The 16703-nt window shown below is 53.1% G+C and overlaps 4 protein-coding genes across 4 annotated transcripts; 3 read left to right on the plus strand and 1 right to left on the minus strand.

Moving 5' to 3' along the window:
- Positions 1–2024: 2024 nt before the first annotated feature.
- CC1G_10700 (ankrin repeat containing protein) lies at positions 2025–5007 on the plus strand (the record flags this gene model as incomplete). The annotated part of the gene is made up of 6 exons (XM_001832066.2): positions 2025–2253; positions 2307–2331; positions 2447–2932; positions 2983–3335; positions 3394–3601; positions 3648–5007. 6 exons carry the CDS (start codon positions 2025–2027, stop codon positions 5005–5007), a joined length of 2661 nt encoding a protein of 886 aa, XP_001832118.2.
- Positions 5008–5461: 454 nt separating this feature from the next.
- CC1G_10701 (ankyrin-1) lies at positions 5462–9523 on the plus strand (the record flags this gene model as incomplete). Its single annotated transcript, XM_001832067.2, has 3 exons — positions 5462–5485; positions 5537–5780; positions 5835–9523. 3 exons carry the CDS (start codon positions 5462–5464, stop codon positions 9521–9523), a joined length of 3957 nt encoding a protein of 1318 aa, XP_001832119.2.
- A 619-nt stretch (positions 9524–10142) lies between these two features.
- Positions 10143–11144, minus strand: CC1G_10702 (hypothetical protein; the record flags this gene model as incomplete). The annotated part of the gene is made up of 1 exon (XM_001832068.2): positions 10143–11144. The coding sequence occupies one exon, from the start codon at positions 11142–11144 to the stop codon at positions 10143–10145; it is 1002 nt and encodes a 333-aa protein (XP_001832120.2).
- A 1326-nt stretch (positions 11145–12470) lies between these two features.
- CC1G_10703 (ankyrin repeat domain-containing protein 50) lies at positions 12471–16688 on the plus strand (the record flags this gene model as incomplete). The annotated part of the gene is made up of 8 exons (XM_001832069.2): positions 12471–12491; positions 12549–12687; positions 12734–12898; positions 12955–12979; positions 13039–13584; positions 13644–13938; positions 13987–13993; positions 14044–16688. The coding sequence occupies 8 exons, from the start codon at positions 12471–12473 to the stop codon at positions 16686–16688; spliced, it is 3843 nt and encodes a 1280-aa protein (XP_001832121.2).
- Positions 16689–16703: the final 15 nt, after the last annotated feature.

Here is a 16703-nt window from a genome sequence, read left to right on the forward strand (position 1 = left end):
GGGTCATATGCAGGAGCATGCCGTACATTGATGGATAAAGTCATTGGGTGTCGTCAGATGATAAAGTCGTAATGGGCTCGTCACCGTTTAGAGCAGAGTTGTAATGGTATCTGCATGTGGGGGCGATAGAAAACGATCTAAAAAACATTCAAAACATTCGGATGTCTTGTTTGACAGTTGGTCGAAGTTCACTGAAAGTTAGATCATATGAAGGTGGCGAACATTGGATCGCATGGTTCAGTGGTTGAGAAGCACAGATAAGATATGGCGTTTCAAATCTTTCCCCAGACGCGGTGAACACATGGCGTCGTCTGCAGTCCTTGTCCGATATGAGTACGGCGACGTTGCCATAACGTTAGCGTCAAGGGTCGCTCGGCCGACAGACTCAAAGGCATGCTGTCACCCGATGCATCCCTCAAAACAGCCACTTACCGCCTAGACAGGGTATGCGGGAGACATGGTTCGACGCTGCTGTACTTCTGTTGAAGATAAAGGAAGGTGTCAAACTCAATCCCCCTTATCAATTGCACGAAGCGAAATTGGAACCAGATTTTCGGATATCAGCAGGCCTTCCGCTGCACGGCTGCTACTGTGACTACGCACCATTCGTTCCCATCGCCTACGTGAAGATGGAGCACGACATAGAGAACTGAACACTCGTTATGGAAATTACACATGTGTATGCGGATAAGATTCGGATATCAACTGCAACCGTTGGTTTGTTCGCGTGGGACATGGTTCTTCCGTCCCTGGCACTTCGGACGGCCAGAAAGTATTGCAGTTCAAGAATCAGCATACATATAACAGCGGCGGAGAAGATGGACACAGCTCTCAGATCGTCCCAGTCCGAACACAACCCTTGGAATAGGGTGACTGTGACACGCAGGCCGTTCTGAGAGCGATCTCTCTCCCGTTCACAATCCATTTAATTACAACTTAATTCAGGTTCTATTGGACTGGATGCACCTTCCAAGGCAAGATAACCCCTGGCTTGGTGATTCTAACGGTCATGGGAGGAAAGCTGACCACCAAGCTCATTGGGCGCTTGTTGGGCGTTTCGATCATTAATTGGGACAAAGTGCCCAAAGCGTGGGATCTTTCACGTGTAGTGGGCGCCTATCGATGGGACTGTCATGGGATGCACTGCAGTATGCCTCGAGGCCTTCGAGAATTTGCACAGCATCAGTTGACATCCACATAAGATGCAGTCGGCGCTCGCCTACCTTCTTCGACCTCCCCTCTCCACTTGACCGAGCTGGTGAGAGAAAGCCTTGTACAGATTCGAGGATGCACACCGGCAAGACGTCGAAGGTGCATGATCTTCAGTTATAAATCGCAGAACTCTGGGCCATTAACGAAGAATATACACAGCTAGTCGCAGATCCAGGTGGCTCTCGGAAATCCAGGGTCCAAATATCCCCCATCTTCCAGCATTCCAGTGACTTCTCAATCAATGGCGGCAGGTTTAACACGAGTATATACGAAAAGAATATGATGGGATTAGGAGATTGGAATAAATGTCGTGAAAAAGAGTGGGATCACCTTCGAAAGAGTGGGATGGTGGTGGAGGGGTGGCCTCTCTCCATTTTCAGCATCTTCAACGTCATATTATCTGGAAGAAGGCGCGCAACATAATATTCCCTTCCCCAACCTTTTACATAACTACCCAACCCAACCTTAAACCCAACCCTAAACCCAACCCTAAACCCAACTCTAACCACCAACCCTCACCCTAACAGCTGCGCTACGCGCAGATAACTAATCCTGACTCTAACGGCCGCCCTTCAACGGGCGGCACGGAGACTGGGCGGGATTGGCGTCACAACACGACGAAAAGAGTGGGATGACGGCTGGGATCCCACTCTTATTCCCCCATCCCACTCTTTTTGGGGCAATCACACTCTTTTCAACGCAATATCATTTTGAATCTCCAATCCCATCCTATTCTTTTCGTCATCTCCCGTTTAACACCGCAGAGAGCATAACCAACGTCACCATCCAAGCGCAGAACGGGCCGTTCGCTGATGGGGCAGATGGTGAGTTCCAGATATGGTGTTCCACCACGATGGGCTGACTTTGGGATAGATAAAGTCATCGAATTCGCCAGATGGTTAACCGACATTAACGCCAGGGCTCGGCAAAAGGAGGCGTACAGTGGAAGAGTAGACAACACTGGCCTCTGGCTCCTTCAATTGCACAAGTTCAGGAAATGGGAAGAAAGCAATGGCGGTGTTCTGTGGGGCAAAGGTATTCGTAAGTGTTAAACGCCGACTGTATTGCTGTTCACTGGGTTGATGGATTGGCAGCTGGGGCAGGAAAGACTACGTTGCTGTAGGTGTCTGAGTCGCTTTCGTACGCTCATGCATTAAGCTGCGAATAGGTCCCTGGTAAACCATTTTCTGAGAGAAGAGCACCCCGGAGTTCCCGTCTTGACAGTCTATTGCAGGTCAATCGACCAATTTACCCTCCGCGATATCGTAGCTTCCTTGCTTGAACAGTTGCTTATCGGGCACACCGAAGTCGTCTTTCCTATAATCGTCGAGCTTTACGAGGAACACAGGAAGCATAGAACCGAACCATCGGAAGCCGAGCTTACACAATGCCTTCAGCGAGCGTTAGCCCACTTCCCTCGAGCCTTCGTCGCCTTGGATGCCTTGGACGAGCTCCCTGAGCCCACACAGACGTCAGTCATCAAGGTCTTGCTACCTTGCTTGGGATGCAACGTCTTCGTTACTTCAAGGCCCCTTGCTCATATGGAGGCTATGGCTCACCAGAAAACTGTCTTTGTCGACATTCGCGCTAACTACGAAGACGTTCGAACGTTTATTTGTCACAGCGTGGAACATGATTCGCGGCTGGGCAAAGTGCTCGAGAACAGGAAAGACGTCTTCGAAGAGCTTGTCACTGCCGTACAGCTTTCATCAGATGGGATGTAAGTCTATTCCCCCTATTCCATAATTGATTCACTTACCGTTTCATCAGGTTCCTGCTTGCGGCCTTGTACATGGGGAAGGGCCACTTGGGAGGGACGAAAAAGGTCTCAAGTCTTAAGCAGAAGCTACAATGCCTTCCTTCAGACCTCGACAATACGTACCGCGGTATATGGAGGCAAATCTGCGGCCAGAAAGCAGAAGATGTGGCCGATGCGAAGCGAATTCTCTCCTGGGTTATGTACGCCAAGGAGCCCATGACTGTTGCGATGCTGCAACATGCACTCGCCGTTGACGAAGAGGGACGATTCGACCCGGACGATGTACTGGGAGAAGAGTCGTTAATTGATGTCTGCTGTAACCTTGTCACAGCTGATAAAGCGTCGAAGACTGTTCAATTGATTCGTGAGTTACTCCCATCGCGCCTTTCAGAGCGTTTTCGGCTAATTGTAGCGTTGCGCAGACCATACGGCCAGGGAGTTCCTCGAGAAATTGATTCCCCAGCCCGAGTTCGGCATCCACCCGCATTCCCTCATTGCCTCTAGCTGCGTGGGCTATCTCTCGTACGCCGGTTTTGAGTCCCTCCAATTCGAGTCTTACCAGCCACACAAACGGAAACAGCACCATCCAACTTCTGCTTCGACCATTCGGTGCACGGGGGACCTTGAAGCGTTCGTCAATCAACCGTCATATCCATTCCTGCGTTATGCTTTCAAGTATTGGGGCCATCACGCTCGGGACTGTGCCACAGAGATTCCAAACCAACGTCCTCCAATTTCTCCTTCGGCAGACTCGATATCCACTGGAGACCCATGCACATTACAGCATAGACGAGACATGTCCCCCGTGCGACCTTGGGTCTCCATCCCACATTGCTGCTTTCTACGGCCTTTACAACATCTTACACTCATCCTCAATCAACTTCGATGACACCACTTCGCATTCCCAGCAATCGCATTTGCACCTTGCGGCAGGGAACGGCCATCATGCCTTTGTTGAGCAGCTTCTCCGGTCGCCGACACGCGATGTGAATGTCCAAGATAGCGAGCAGAAGACAGCACTGGGAAGGGCCTCGGGGAGTGGACATGCGCTAATCGTCAAGGCGCTCCTGGAGCATCCCAATGTCGATCCGAATTTGACTGATCGGTACGACCGAACCCCGTTGGGGAGGGCATCGGCGTGGGGACGCGTCGATTGCATGCAGCTCCTCCTTCAGCACCCCAACGTTGATGTTAACCATCAAGATGACCGGGGGTGGACACCTTTGTTTCACGCCGCACGCTGGGGTCGATACGAAGCGATGAAACTCATTCTGGCTAATCCAGCGACGGAACCGGACATCGTATCGACGTGGAAGGAGACGCCCCTGATATTGGCGTCTTCATTCGGACACAAGGACATAGTCCACCTGCTGCTCTCTTATCGCCTACCTCTTGATGAAGGGAACTCACCTGAGTGCTCCCCATCGTACTACTGGCGGGACAACGTCAATGCAACCAGCAACCGTAAACTCACGGCGTTGATGAAAGCGGCGTCTCAAGGACGATCACCCAACGACAATATGGAACGCAGAGGTAGCATGGCCCAGGAGCTACGCGCCCACTCGTATGCCGCGATTACTCGAATGCTCCTCGATCTCTGCCCTAACCTAGACCTCAATGCCGCCGATCGAAAAGGGAGAACGGCGGCGATGAAAGCGGCGGAGTGGGGTCACGACGAGGTTCTGGAGGCTCTTGTTAGGGATCCTCGGATAGACCTTAACAAACTGGACGAACAGGGCCTGAGTGCCTTGATCAAGGCTGCTACCCGAGGACGGACTCGATGTGTTGAACTATTACTCGCAGGTCACGCATCACAGGCCCAGCAGTCGATATCCAACGGATCAGTTGTAGATACATGCAGCAGAGGGCACTTTGGATGCATTGATAGGGACGTAGAGGCTCAAGAAAGTCCAGACCGAACTGAACTATGTCACTACGAGAAGGCGTTACAGGAGGCGCAATCTCATGGTCATGAAGAAGTGATCAAGTTGTTTGGTATCTGGCGCGTTCGGGATAACGTATCTCAATATAATTAAGCAGTAGTCGTAGTTATAGGAGTATCTATCCTTTTTTCTGTACAAACTGATGGGATGTAAGGTGATGAATCCGAACGCGAGCATACGGGAATGCGCATTATGTGGGCGCTTATTCGGAGTTTAGGTGGCCTATGGAAAGCGGTCCGGGCGTGAGAACGTCAGAATTGCGTCTCTCGGCCAAGCCGCTGACCCACGTCAACGATGTGCAACGTTCTCTTCAACAACGACGATGCACTAGGTTTCAACAGTTCAATGAACTATTTGAACGACTCTTATCCCATCGTGTACATCGTGTCAGTAGCCATCAACGGCGCTTGCGAGAATCGACGAGGGCGGGAAATTGTGGTGAGTGGACCCTGGCCATGGCGAACGCGGGCGTCGGCGTCGCGTGGCTTGTCGCTGTTACGTTTCATCCCGCCTCCACTGGCGCTGCTGGTTGCGGTCGTGCACTGCGATGGCGAGCATGCTACACCGTGAGGTGAGTTTTCCTCGATAATGCCAGCCCTAGGTAGACTGCTAAAATTTCCAGGTTGCAACGCCAGACTCAATACGTGAGATCGTTGACCGGAACGATGAACAGTCTTCGCTGGCAAAGAAGATATTGCTCTGGGTGGCGCACGCCAGGGAACCGTTTACAGTCGCTATGCTGAGGCACGCTCTGGCAATAGATCCGGAGACCGGATCCTTCACCTTGCCTCGGGACTTGAGGTTGACTGTAATCTGTCGTGGTCTCATAGTAGTGGATGAAAAAACGACGGAAGTCGGATTTACAGGTGAGCTTTCATTATTCGAGTTCTCTCCACGATACGCTAACAATCTGAGTTCAGATGAAGCTTCTAAGGAATATGTCAGGTCGACCACGAGCCGTATTCTGGGTGCCCTGGGCCACACCACAATTGCAGAAGCATGCATTGCTTATCTCCTGCACGCTGGGATAGCAAAACTCAAACTGGGAGGCTGCCATGGCGAGGGTGGGCATATGCCTTTCGATTCGACAGACAACCAAATTCTCTGCACGGGGCACCTGCAGGAATTCCTTAATCAATCTTCATTTCCTCTTCTGCGGTACGCATTCGAGCACTGGGGACACCACGTACAGGAAGCCAGTGGCGAAAACGGTCTGCCCAAAGGCGTCATCCCATTCTTACGCGAATTCGGCCATTTCCCTCTACTCCCCACCCTCAACATCAAGTATGCCCCCACGTCTTGCCAGCAGGTTGAGCTTGGAACACCCCTCCACGTCACGGCACAATACGGCCTTTGTGACCTTCTCAACATTTTCCCACTTTCGGACGACACAACAGTGCCGCATAACCAACTCGCAGTGCACCTGGCAGCTTTACACGGCCAAGAACAGTTCCTTTCAGCTATCCTACCACACCAAGATCCCAACTCGATGGATGGGCGTGGTCGAACCCCATTCTCCAACGCTGCAGCCTCTGGCCACAGTAGCTGTATGCGACTCTTGCTGTACCATGGCGTGGTGCTCAAGGACGCAGATGATGACGGATACACACCGCTTATGCGAGCAGCCTATGGAGGTCATCGTGAAGCTGTTCAGGCGATCATGGACCTCTCTATCCCTTGTGGGTCCAAATTTCCAGCTAAATCCAAGAAAGGCGAAATGGCCCTTCATCTAGCTGCTCGAAACAACCACCCGGACGTCGTCAAGGTCCTCCTTGGATACCCCAAAAAGCAACTGCGCACGGTTGGACTAGTCGACCCCAAGTCGAAGGATAACAAAGGTCGAACAGCGTTGATGGAGGCTGCTAGGTGCGGGGCGACAGAGATTGTCCGGATGTTGGTCGAGTACGGGGATGTTGATCCCAACGCGGTTAATAACCACAAGCAGACCGCGCTCATGATCGCCGCAGAACGAGGAGACGAGCAGATTGTCCGATTCATTCTCCAGCATCCGCGCACCAAGGTCAACTACCTCTATGGAGGCGCCTTGCGGACAGCAGTTGCACACGGACATCGACGATGCGTCCTTGCACTCCTCGAATCCGACCATCTCGATGTCTCGATTGCAGACCAGCAAGGAGAGACGGCACTTCACAAAGCTGCTTCGAAACGGGACGACAGCATCTCCATCGACTCCAATACTCTCGTCGACATCGTAAAGGATCTCCTCCCCCACAGCGACGTCAACGCACGCGACAAGTTTATGAGCACGCCATTGATGAAGGCGGCAGACTGGGGACAGCATCGCATCATACAGGCTTTGTTCGTGATGGAGGGGATTGACGTCAATGCGCGGGACAGGAGGGAACAGACTGCGTTGATACGCGCTGCGTTCCATGGCCAAGAAAGTGCGGTCTTTACACTCCTCTCACACCCTGGAGTAGATGTTCTCGCCAGGGACCGTACAGGGCGGTCAGCCCTCCGGTACGCCACCTGGCATAAACACCAAGCTATCGTCGACCTACTCCTCAAACCCCGTTCCAACTTCGAGACCAACTCTGACCGTTCCCTCGACAACGCCATTCTTCAAGGGTGCCTGGATTCCGTTAAGGAGTTGCTGGCCAGGCCGGATGCCGATAGTTTGGTCAATCGGAGGAACGAGAGAGGAACAACGCCATTGATTCTTGCCGTTGAGTTTGGGAATCCCGACATCGTTTCCGCTTTGCTCGAACATCCAGCTATTGACGTCAACCAGAAGAGTGACCGGGGAGAGACTGCGTTAATGAGAGCTATTGTGAAGGAGGGCGGTGGTCGGCTTGGCGAGAAGGGAGAAGCCAGTGCAGATGATGGAAGTTGTGAAGAGGAGGGGGCCCAAGGGCCGGTTGTTTCAGAAGGCGAGGCGCCAGTCAAGATCGTTCAACAACTCCTTTCCCGCGAAGACGTCAACGTCAACGCGGCTGATCAGTACTTGGTGACTCCCCTTATGAGAGCTGCGAGCCTGGGACTCCGAGACACCGTCGAGATTCTGTTGGAACGCGGGGCCGACGTGACGATGGTGGAAGCCAACGGGACGGGAGTGTTTGCGTGGGCTGCAGAAGGTGGAAATGTCGATATCATCCGACGAATACTGTTCTACCCCGACGTCGACATCCTCACCTGTGACGGAAGAGGCGACAACGCCCTGCTGAAGGCCGCGCTTAGAGGACATACAGATGCAGTCGAGTTCCTCGTCTCTGAAGGCTTCGACGTAAACGACACGAACAACATTGGCGAAACTCCGTTGCATCGAGCGGCTGTTCGAGGGCATGGCGAATGCATCTCAGCGCTTCTGGAACTTGGAGCGAACGCGAATGCGGTGGATCAATATCAAAATACACCGTTGACAAAGGCTGCGGAGAGAGGCCAACCGAGGAGCGTAGAGGCGCTGTTGCAACATCCGGATGTTGACGTGAATGCGAAGACGAAGAAAGGCGCGACTGCGTTGGCTTTTGCTGCGGGAGGGGAGAATGAGCATCTCAGAGCCGAGGGGAAACCGTTGGGTTTGAAGGAGGATCGGTCTGGGGAGTATGACGAGGTTGTTCAGTTGCTCCTTGCCCATCTGGATGTGGAAGTGGATAGTCGCGATGTTCTCGGGAGGACGCCGTTGATGAAAGCTGCGCACACTGGCTGGCAGAAGGCTGCTCGTTTGCTCCTCGCCCACGAAAAGTGCAATCCAAACGCACAGCATGACCGGGGAGCGACGCCGTTGATGATGGCGGCCATGGGTGGCCATCGCGGTATGGTCAAGTTACTCCTCTCAGACTCGAGAGTTGACCCCAACACTCGGGATATCGATGGGCGAACGGCGTTGGCCAAAGCGATTCTGCGTGATCGAGAGGAAACTGCGATGCAATTGATTACCAACCTCGGTGTCGACGTCAACTTGAAGGACAAGCGGGGACATACACCTCTCATGCATGCGTCCTCGAGTGGCCTGACCTCTGTTGTGCATACCTTGATTGCACATCCGGACATCCAGCTCAATGCGAAGGATCATCAGGGGGAAACGGCGTTTATGAAGGCTGCTAATCGGGACTGTAGGGAGGTTGTGCAGGTGCTGTTGAGTTTGGAGGGTGTGGAGACAGATGCGAGGGACAATCTGGGCTCGTCAGCGTTGATGAAAGCGGCGGCGAATGGGCATAACATTGTCATCGAAGGATTGCTGAAGGACAGGAGGATCGATGCGGATGCGGGAGATAAAAATGGGGATACAGCGTTGATGAAAGCTGCTGCTGCCGGCCGTGACACGACGGTTTTCACGCTGCTTCGGAGTGGGAAGGTGGATGTGAACAGGGCTAATGAGGAGGGGGAGACGAGCTTAATGAAGGCTGCGAGGGCTGGGGAGGTTAGTTGTGTGAGGTTGTTGTTGTATGATGTTGGGGATGGGGTTGATTTAAGGGATGGGAAAGGGGAAACGGCGTTGATGAAGGCGGCGGCTGAGGGTAGGATGGAGGTTGTTGAGCTTTTGCTGGATGCTGGTGCAGATATTGGGGTTGTAGACAAATGTGGGGAAATGGTGCTAGATAAGGTGAAGAGTGGTTCGGATGTGTGCAGGTTGCTTCACAGCCGATGAAGAGTACTTGCTACTACCGATGTGATTGCTCCCTTGGCTTGGTTACTTGTCAATTCAAACGGGTTTCTGATCCTTGTACGAATACCGCAGTAATCAACTACAAAAACCCTGAATCGGAATTTGGAGCGTCATATTGGACTTGAAGCTTGAGATCATGACCCCCGAGTGGGCCGCCCTGCACCTGATCAGATTAGATTCCGTGATGCCATCAAAACAAGATTTCAACAGCCAAGGCAGCGCTGCGAGCCCAACCTTGCCTCTGCTCTCATCACAATCCACCAGGGCCTTTTCTTTGTTCCTCGTAAGGCGCACGAGTGCCGACATACCTCGAACGGACACATGAACGTAATTGCAAGCGAAAATATGAGCATGCATTGTGATACTCTCCACTGGTACACAGCGTTTAAGAAGGCCTGCAAGTCCGACTAGTGGATTACAGTGGTATGGGAAAAGGACCAAATTGAACGAGGGTGGGGAGGTAGTAGAATGGGTGGTCAAGGATGTAAACAAAATGGGTATGTCTTGTAGTTCTACGGTCTCATCGATTAACTTGGACTGGACGACGTTGCAGACGGTCGACGCTGTTTATTTGCATCGGTGGCATCCCACAGTGGGGCTGTTAGCCGGGTCGCCATGCGCCATGCGCCCAGGCTTTTCTTGTGTGGTGGAAGTCCAGATTAAACCTGGCGCTGGGAACCCATCCCTGTCCTCGAACTGTTCTTGAACAGAGTCGGCGGCGGATGGTTCTCCCCAGTTCCTCCGGGTCCTCATCCCCTGCTTGGATCTCCAAGCGCCGCTTGGTTGGTTGGCAAGGTGGGACCTCCAGCAAGAATCCACCAGGTGGCGCGATGTCGTGCAGGCTCCCCCATCGCTGCTCGCCCCGTGGACTTGGGGGCATCTCTGCCGATGAGGAAGCTGCGTCAACCATGTTGGTTGTACGAGCGGCCTTCACGGCCGTAATGTTCTCAATGTTCGTCGGAGGCGACACGAATGTGGGCGATGTTGCCGTATTTGCGTGTGCCTCCGAGCTAGGAGGGGTTTCTTCGGACCCCGACAAATTCAAGTGGCAGAGGCATTCGCTGATTGCTTCTCTTTCAGCAGAAATCAGCTGTCGGATGGCGGCGATGTCGTATGCCTCGCCTGGATTGTTTGTTGATGAGTTCCCGCTTTGGGCGACTGACCGCAGGATGTGCAGCAGCGCATCTGCTGAACGGGAGAGCTGTGCTCCGAGCTCGAAAAGCCCCTTGCGGTCCATGGTTACGCCGTTCCCCACAAAGATTCGGCGAGCTTCTTCTAGGATCTCTTCGAAATCTGCCAGGTCGTCGTACAGCTGCTTGTGGATTTCTTCGGGCAGTCCCTTTAGCAGACATTGTATCGCTGCAAGAGCGGAGTGTAAGATCGCGAAGGGATTCGTTTCTTGTTGCTGGTGGAGGGTGAAACTTCTGTGGTGTTGAGGGGGTGGAAATGGGACAGAGGGACTGTCCCTGACGGCTGGTAGTGTGGAATCACAGCGGTGACAGTGGAAATTGTAGATGGTGGTGGTGTAGTTGATTGTAGCGTTGGTATAGTCGATGAAGTTTCCGCCGTTCACCGATAAATGATGTGCTCCATGGAAGGCCATGGTAGAGTAGGTAATGCATGTAGTAAGTAGACAAGGTAGGCTGGGGGCGGGCGAGTCATAACAGTCTCGGGGAGCATTACGGCATTGTCACATGCTGCGCACCGTGGGTCTTGCGTTGTGACAAGTTCAAACTGAGGGCTGTGTGAATGTAGTGAGGTGGGAGTCTCGCCATGTTTGGAATGCTCGTTTATGTTTATGTTTACGGTCTTCATTCCACCCTATCTGTTTGTTTTTCGCCGGAGAACCATCATCTGGATGTAGTTAGAACCCATTCCAGTCATTCCTATGTCACTGCTAGCTACACGAGACCATGAGCACTATTTAATTCGTATGCGCGGGCCGGTAGAATGCGACAAATGGCTGTCTCCAGCTCTCCATCGGCAGTCCTTGATGGGCGCTTATCTGGCGGAGTAGTCCAAATGTGGAAATGGCCCATGCGCGGGAAAGCCGCCGGGCTCTCGCGGGCGGGCCGCGAATGAACCCGTGAGGTCACTGTTTTGCATTTTCATCGACGTCGCCATTCGCCATCGTCGTGCACAACGCCTATGGACAGCGACCACGAGGATACGCGTCGTAAATCCACATAACCTTTCTCTCAGTCTCGGCGACCGCAGCGACGTTGGAAAATGATTGAATGTTCGGCAAAGGCGACAATTTCAGGACTTCCGACTGAGGCGATTGAGGCCCTTTGAGGCCTTGAGGGTCGCCTAAAATCGTTTGAATTGACACCTGAATATCTTCTCTTCCATTCAGCGCCAATCCAGCGCGAAGTGCGTCTATGCGAGTCAAAGTTGAGGTATGTATTTTACTTTTTTTTGCAGTTTGAATAGTTCTGAAAGTAAATCTGATTTGTCTTTCAGCGATGAATACCCGAAAGTAGGAAGCCACTAGTGCGGCCAGGTCACATTCGATGGCCCGGCTAGAGTGCTCGTTAGAATCTCCGTGGAGCGCGGCTGGGGTGAACTGTGCTAATGGGGTGCCCACCTCATGAACCAGATTGGTTGTGTCGGTGACCTCTACGGTCGTATTGGTTTGTGTTGCCTCGTGACGAAACGAGAGTGGCCGAAGCGACGCCCGCCTCAACCTACAGAAGTTCAGGCCGGGGCCTGTCAAACAGTCCAAAGGCTGTGGACAACCGACTCTATTGACGAATTGGGCTTTAAGCTTTGTGTGCGTCGTGGCAGTGAAGGCCATAGATGCCTCGAGGCATCCAGCGCCTTGTTATCGTATCCCATCTTAACACCTCCCCACTGATTGCTCTTGATACTTCTCTTCATCCCCGTCTACACGACTGACTGGACTGGCATTAGGTTTACTTCTGAATCCATGGATTCAGGTCCCACTCAAGTACGCTTCACCTCTGTTCATCAGCGCCATAGTGGATTGATTTTATCTCACCCACAGGATTTCGCTGCCGACCTAGATGCTCGTCGTGGCGCGACAGAGACCACCCACGGAGGGGTCTCGTTGTTCCAGGATGCATATGAGCCCGCTATCAAAGGCGGGTATGCGGCTACCGAGACCGTGCAGAATGCCGAAGCCGGTATGTTTCCCTTGAGATCCATCGCCAATGCTAATGGATTCGCTAGAGATTTACAAGATCGGCCACTGGCTCACCCCCATCAACTTTAAGTCCCAGCAAGATGAAGCCTACTCGAGGAGTGTTGAAGGCACGGGAAGATGGCTACTTCAACATGACCAATACGAGCGTTGGGCTTCTGAAGACGACGGTGTCCTCTGGTGTCGAGGGATCGGTTCGTCCGTCTAATTTATTGATAATCTCATCCCTAAACGAGCTCGTCCCTGCTAGCCGGTGCCGGAAAGACCACGCTGGCGTGCGTTACATTCCGTGGATTTTCTTTGGATGACCAGGCCTCATTTCTCTTGATTTCAGGTCGATGATCAACCTCGATCTTCAAAAAAGATTCCCCTCTCTCCCAGTTTTATTCGTTTTCTTGCAGCAAGCACACCAATACACCGTGCGGGATATCATCGCTAGCCTGCTTCGACAACTACTCGAGTCACACGCCGAACATGTGTTGCCAATTGTCAAGGAAGGATTCGATCGCCACGAAACAGAAGAAACCAAAGCTTCGGAACAAGAGCTCCTCGAATGGTTGACAAGAGCGTTGGCGCCGTTCCCCAAGGCTTTCATCACAATCGATGCGCTGGACGAGTTGCTAATCGAGGAGGACAAGGCGAAGCTCTTGCGTGTACTCCGTTCGCTGCATCGAAGCCTCCTCTTTACATCAAGACCCCTGGATCTCGTCCAGGCGATTTTCCCTCATGCTGTGACAATGGACGTTCGAGCCCACGACGAAGACATCGATACTTTTGTCAAGAGAAAAGTGCAGCATACTTCGCGGCTGAAGGACCTACTCGCAGACACGGAGGACTTGAAGAATGTAGTCTCAGCTCTTCAAGCCACAGGGGCCGGAATGTGAGAAGTGCATCCCTTCACTCTGGTCGACTATGTGCGCTGACCGCTCCTTCATCCAGGTTTCTTCTAACCGTTCTTCAAGTCGAGACATTGGCCGGCAGCGTTGACATGGAAGATCTCAGGAAGAAACTGGCGTCCCTTCCGTCTGGGGTTGAAGATATGTACCGAGATGCTTGGAGGCGTATGGGGATACAAGACAAAGAAAAGGCTCTGCTGGCACGCCGGGTGATCGCCTGGCTGGTTTACACCGACCAGCCACTCACCATGACGATGCTGCAACACGCGCTGGCCGTGGATCCTGAATCGGGACGGTTCGATTCTCAGCACCTTGTTGATCCAGGATTGATAGTGACTGTGTGTTGTGGCATTGTCACGGTTGACCATGGGACTGAGGTGGTGCAGCTTATCCGTACGCTTTCCCGTTATGATCTTCGATTATCAAGCTGACGTTGTCTTTAGACCATACCGCCCGGGATGTTTTCCAGAAATGGGTGTTGGAATCTGGAGTCCAGCCGCACGTCCTCATCGCTACGAGCTGCATTGGCTATCTTAATCATACCGGATTGCGCTCTCTCATTTTTGCAGACTACCACGGCGATGACCACCCACACGTACCATTCGACGCCAGCGATAGGACTATCCGATGTTGGAAGAATGTGTTGGAGTTCCTGGACCACGCAGATTATCCCTTCCTTTCCTACGCCTACAAACACTGGGGACGCCATGCCCGAATGCTCGCGGAAGACGAGCTACCCCCAATTGTACTCGAGTTCCTCCTCCACCAACCTTCTACGTATCCTTTGGACCTTGATGCGCAGGTTTGCCAACCCTGTGATCTCGGGACTTCGCTGCACGTTGCTGCTCAAATCGGGATGTCGAGTGCCTTACCACGGATCCCAATACCCGGCGATACGACCTCAAATCGACAACAAACCGCCCTTCACCTTGCCGCTTTCAATGGACATACCAGCTTCGTACAAACCCTCCTCGAGTCAGAGACCATACCCGTCGATGCAGTCGATTGTCAAGGCCAAACACCTTTAGCCAAGGCTTCCTTACAGGGTCACGATGGTGCGGTCCGCTTGATCTTGGGCCATCCCAACGTCGAGGTCAACTCTAAGGACAATCGAGGTCGAACTCCACTGTGGCACGCCTCGGCATGGGGCCAAGTTGAATGCATGAAGGCGCTCCTTTCACACCCCGATCTCGATCCCAACATTCAGGATAGCTACGGCCGAACCCCGTTGATGAAGACCGCTGCATGGGGTCGCTACGAGGGGATGAAGCTGCTCCTCGAAAATCCCAATACCCTTCTCAACCTCCAGTCAGACCGAGGCGAAACGGCACTCATGCTTGCAGCTCGCTTTGGCCACACAGGCCTGGTTGAGACCCTCTTGACCTACGCCAAACCTATCGTACAGGAGCCAGTGCCCGATAGTGGGGAGCCTAGCCAAGATGGTCAACGCGAGCTGTTGGACATCAATGCTGCCAGCAAATGGGGCCTTACAGCTTTGATGGATGCAGCGTACCATGGGCGTAGCAATCCTTTGCGTAGACACAGTCGCCACGAGGAAGTCACCAAGCGTGCAGATGATAGTGAAGATGACAATGACAGTCCGTATGTTGCAATCGTGAAGATGCTGCTCGAATTCCCCGACCTTGACGTCAACGCAGGCGATCGCTGGGGTCGTACAGCTCTTATGAAGGCTGCGCAGTGGGGCAACGCACAGATCGTTGCGGCTCTGGTCGCTGATCCTCGAGTTTTGGTCAACGCTGGCGACTGTCGGGGAAAGACTGCTTTGATGAAGGCCGCGTCGTGGGGCAACAGTACTTGCCTCGGGGTTTTACTGGGAAGGGAGGATGTCGATGCGAACGCGCGAGACGCCATTGGAGAGACTGCACTCATCAAAGCCGCTGTGAGGGGGATGGTACATTGTGTCGAATTGTTGTTGACGGTGGAAGGAATAGACGCCAAAGCTGCGAATGACCGAGGAGAGACGGCACTCATGAAAGCCGCTTCTATGCCCGACAGCAAATACCAGAAGGGAGGAAACAATCCCCACGAATCCGGTCTCCTCGCGGAGGACGAGTCCACTGCGTCATCGACTATCGAAGAGCGACTGGCGACTACACGTGCCGTTCTTCCCTTCAGCAATGTCAACGCTGTCGATGACAAAGGAAGGACGGCCCTGATGAAAGCATCGCTGTGGGGAGAGCTTCCCTTCGTAGAAGAGCTTCTTTCCTCGCCGGAAATTGACGTCAATATCCAGGACATTTACGCCGATACAGCCCTGAAGAAGGCCTCATCCTGGGGCCATGATGCTTGTGTTTCGCGCCTCCTCCAAGTTCCAGGGATTCACGTCAATGCTGCCGAGAGTCCGAATCTTTTGTCCTTTGGCCACCACACACTCGAGAACAAATCAGGAGAGCCGGAGGTCCCGCTGCATGCAAAGGGAAGAGTATCCCAATCAGCCTTGATGAAAGCCGTGCTTTGGGACCAGCGGAGATGTGCAGAGCTGCTGCTTAGCCATCCTCGAATCGACGTTAATGAACAGGACGACAGAGGACGGACAGCCCTCATCATCGCCTGCACTTACGGACGTCAAGAAATCGCATCTGCATTGATCCTTCACCCAAGCACCGATGTCAACATCAAGAGCTCGTGGGATGAATTTCCGCTGTGGTGCTGTATCCATGCGCTCAACGATGGAGATGAACCGCCCGCGATTGACCTCGGTGGCTCTGAGCAAGGATACGTCGGACCCACGGAACCTATCCCACCATCTTCATCGCCGGCGGTCTACGAAACCCTCGTCGAACAGCTTCTACAGCGAGGTGATATCGATTGGCAGGCGAAAGGACCATTCAGAGCTACAGCTCTGATGAGGGCATTGCAACGGGGCCAAAGCAAGATCGCGAGGATGATCTTATCTTGTGGTGAATTCGACGTCAACGAGGTTGATGACCTTGGTGAATCTGCCCTCGCAAAGGCAGCTGGGGCAGGAGAGTGCGGAATGGACCTTACAAAACACGGCTTGCCCGTCGTACGAGGGTGTCTTGACCCGGCTGTTGGCCCACCCCTCGACCGATCCCAACATCCGTGACAAGTATGGAAGGAC

This window comes from Coprinopsis cinerea, assembly GCF_000182895.1.
Source record: "Coprinopsis cinerea okayama7#130 chromosome 9 map unlocalized cont3.9, whole genome shotgun sequence".
Taxonomy (NCBI): Eukaryota; Fungi; Basidiomycota; class Agaricomycetes; order Agaricales; family Psathyrellaceae; genus Coprinopsis; species Coprinopsis cinerea.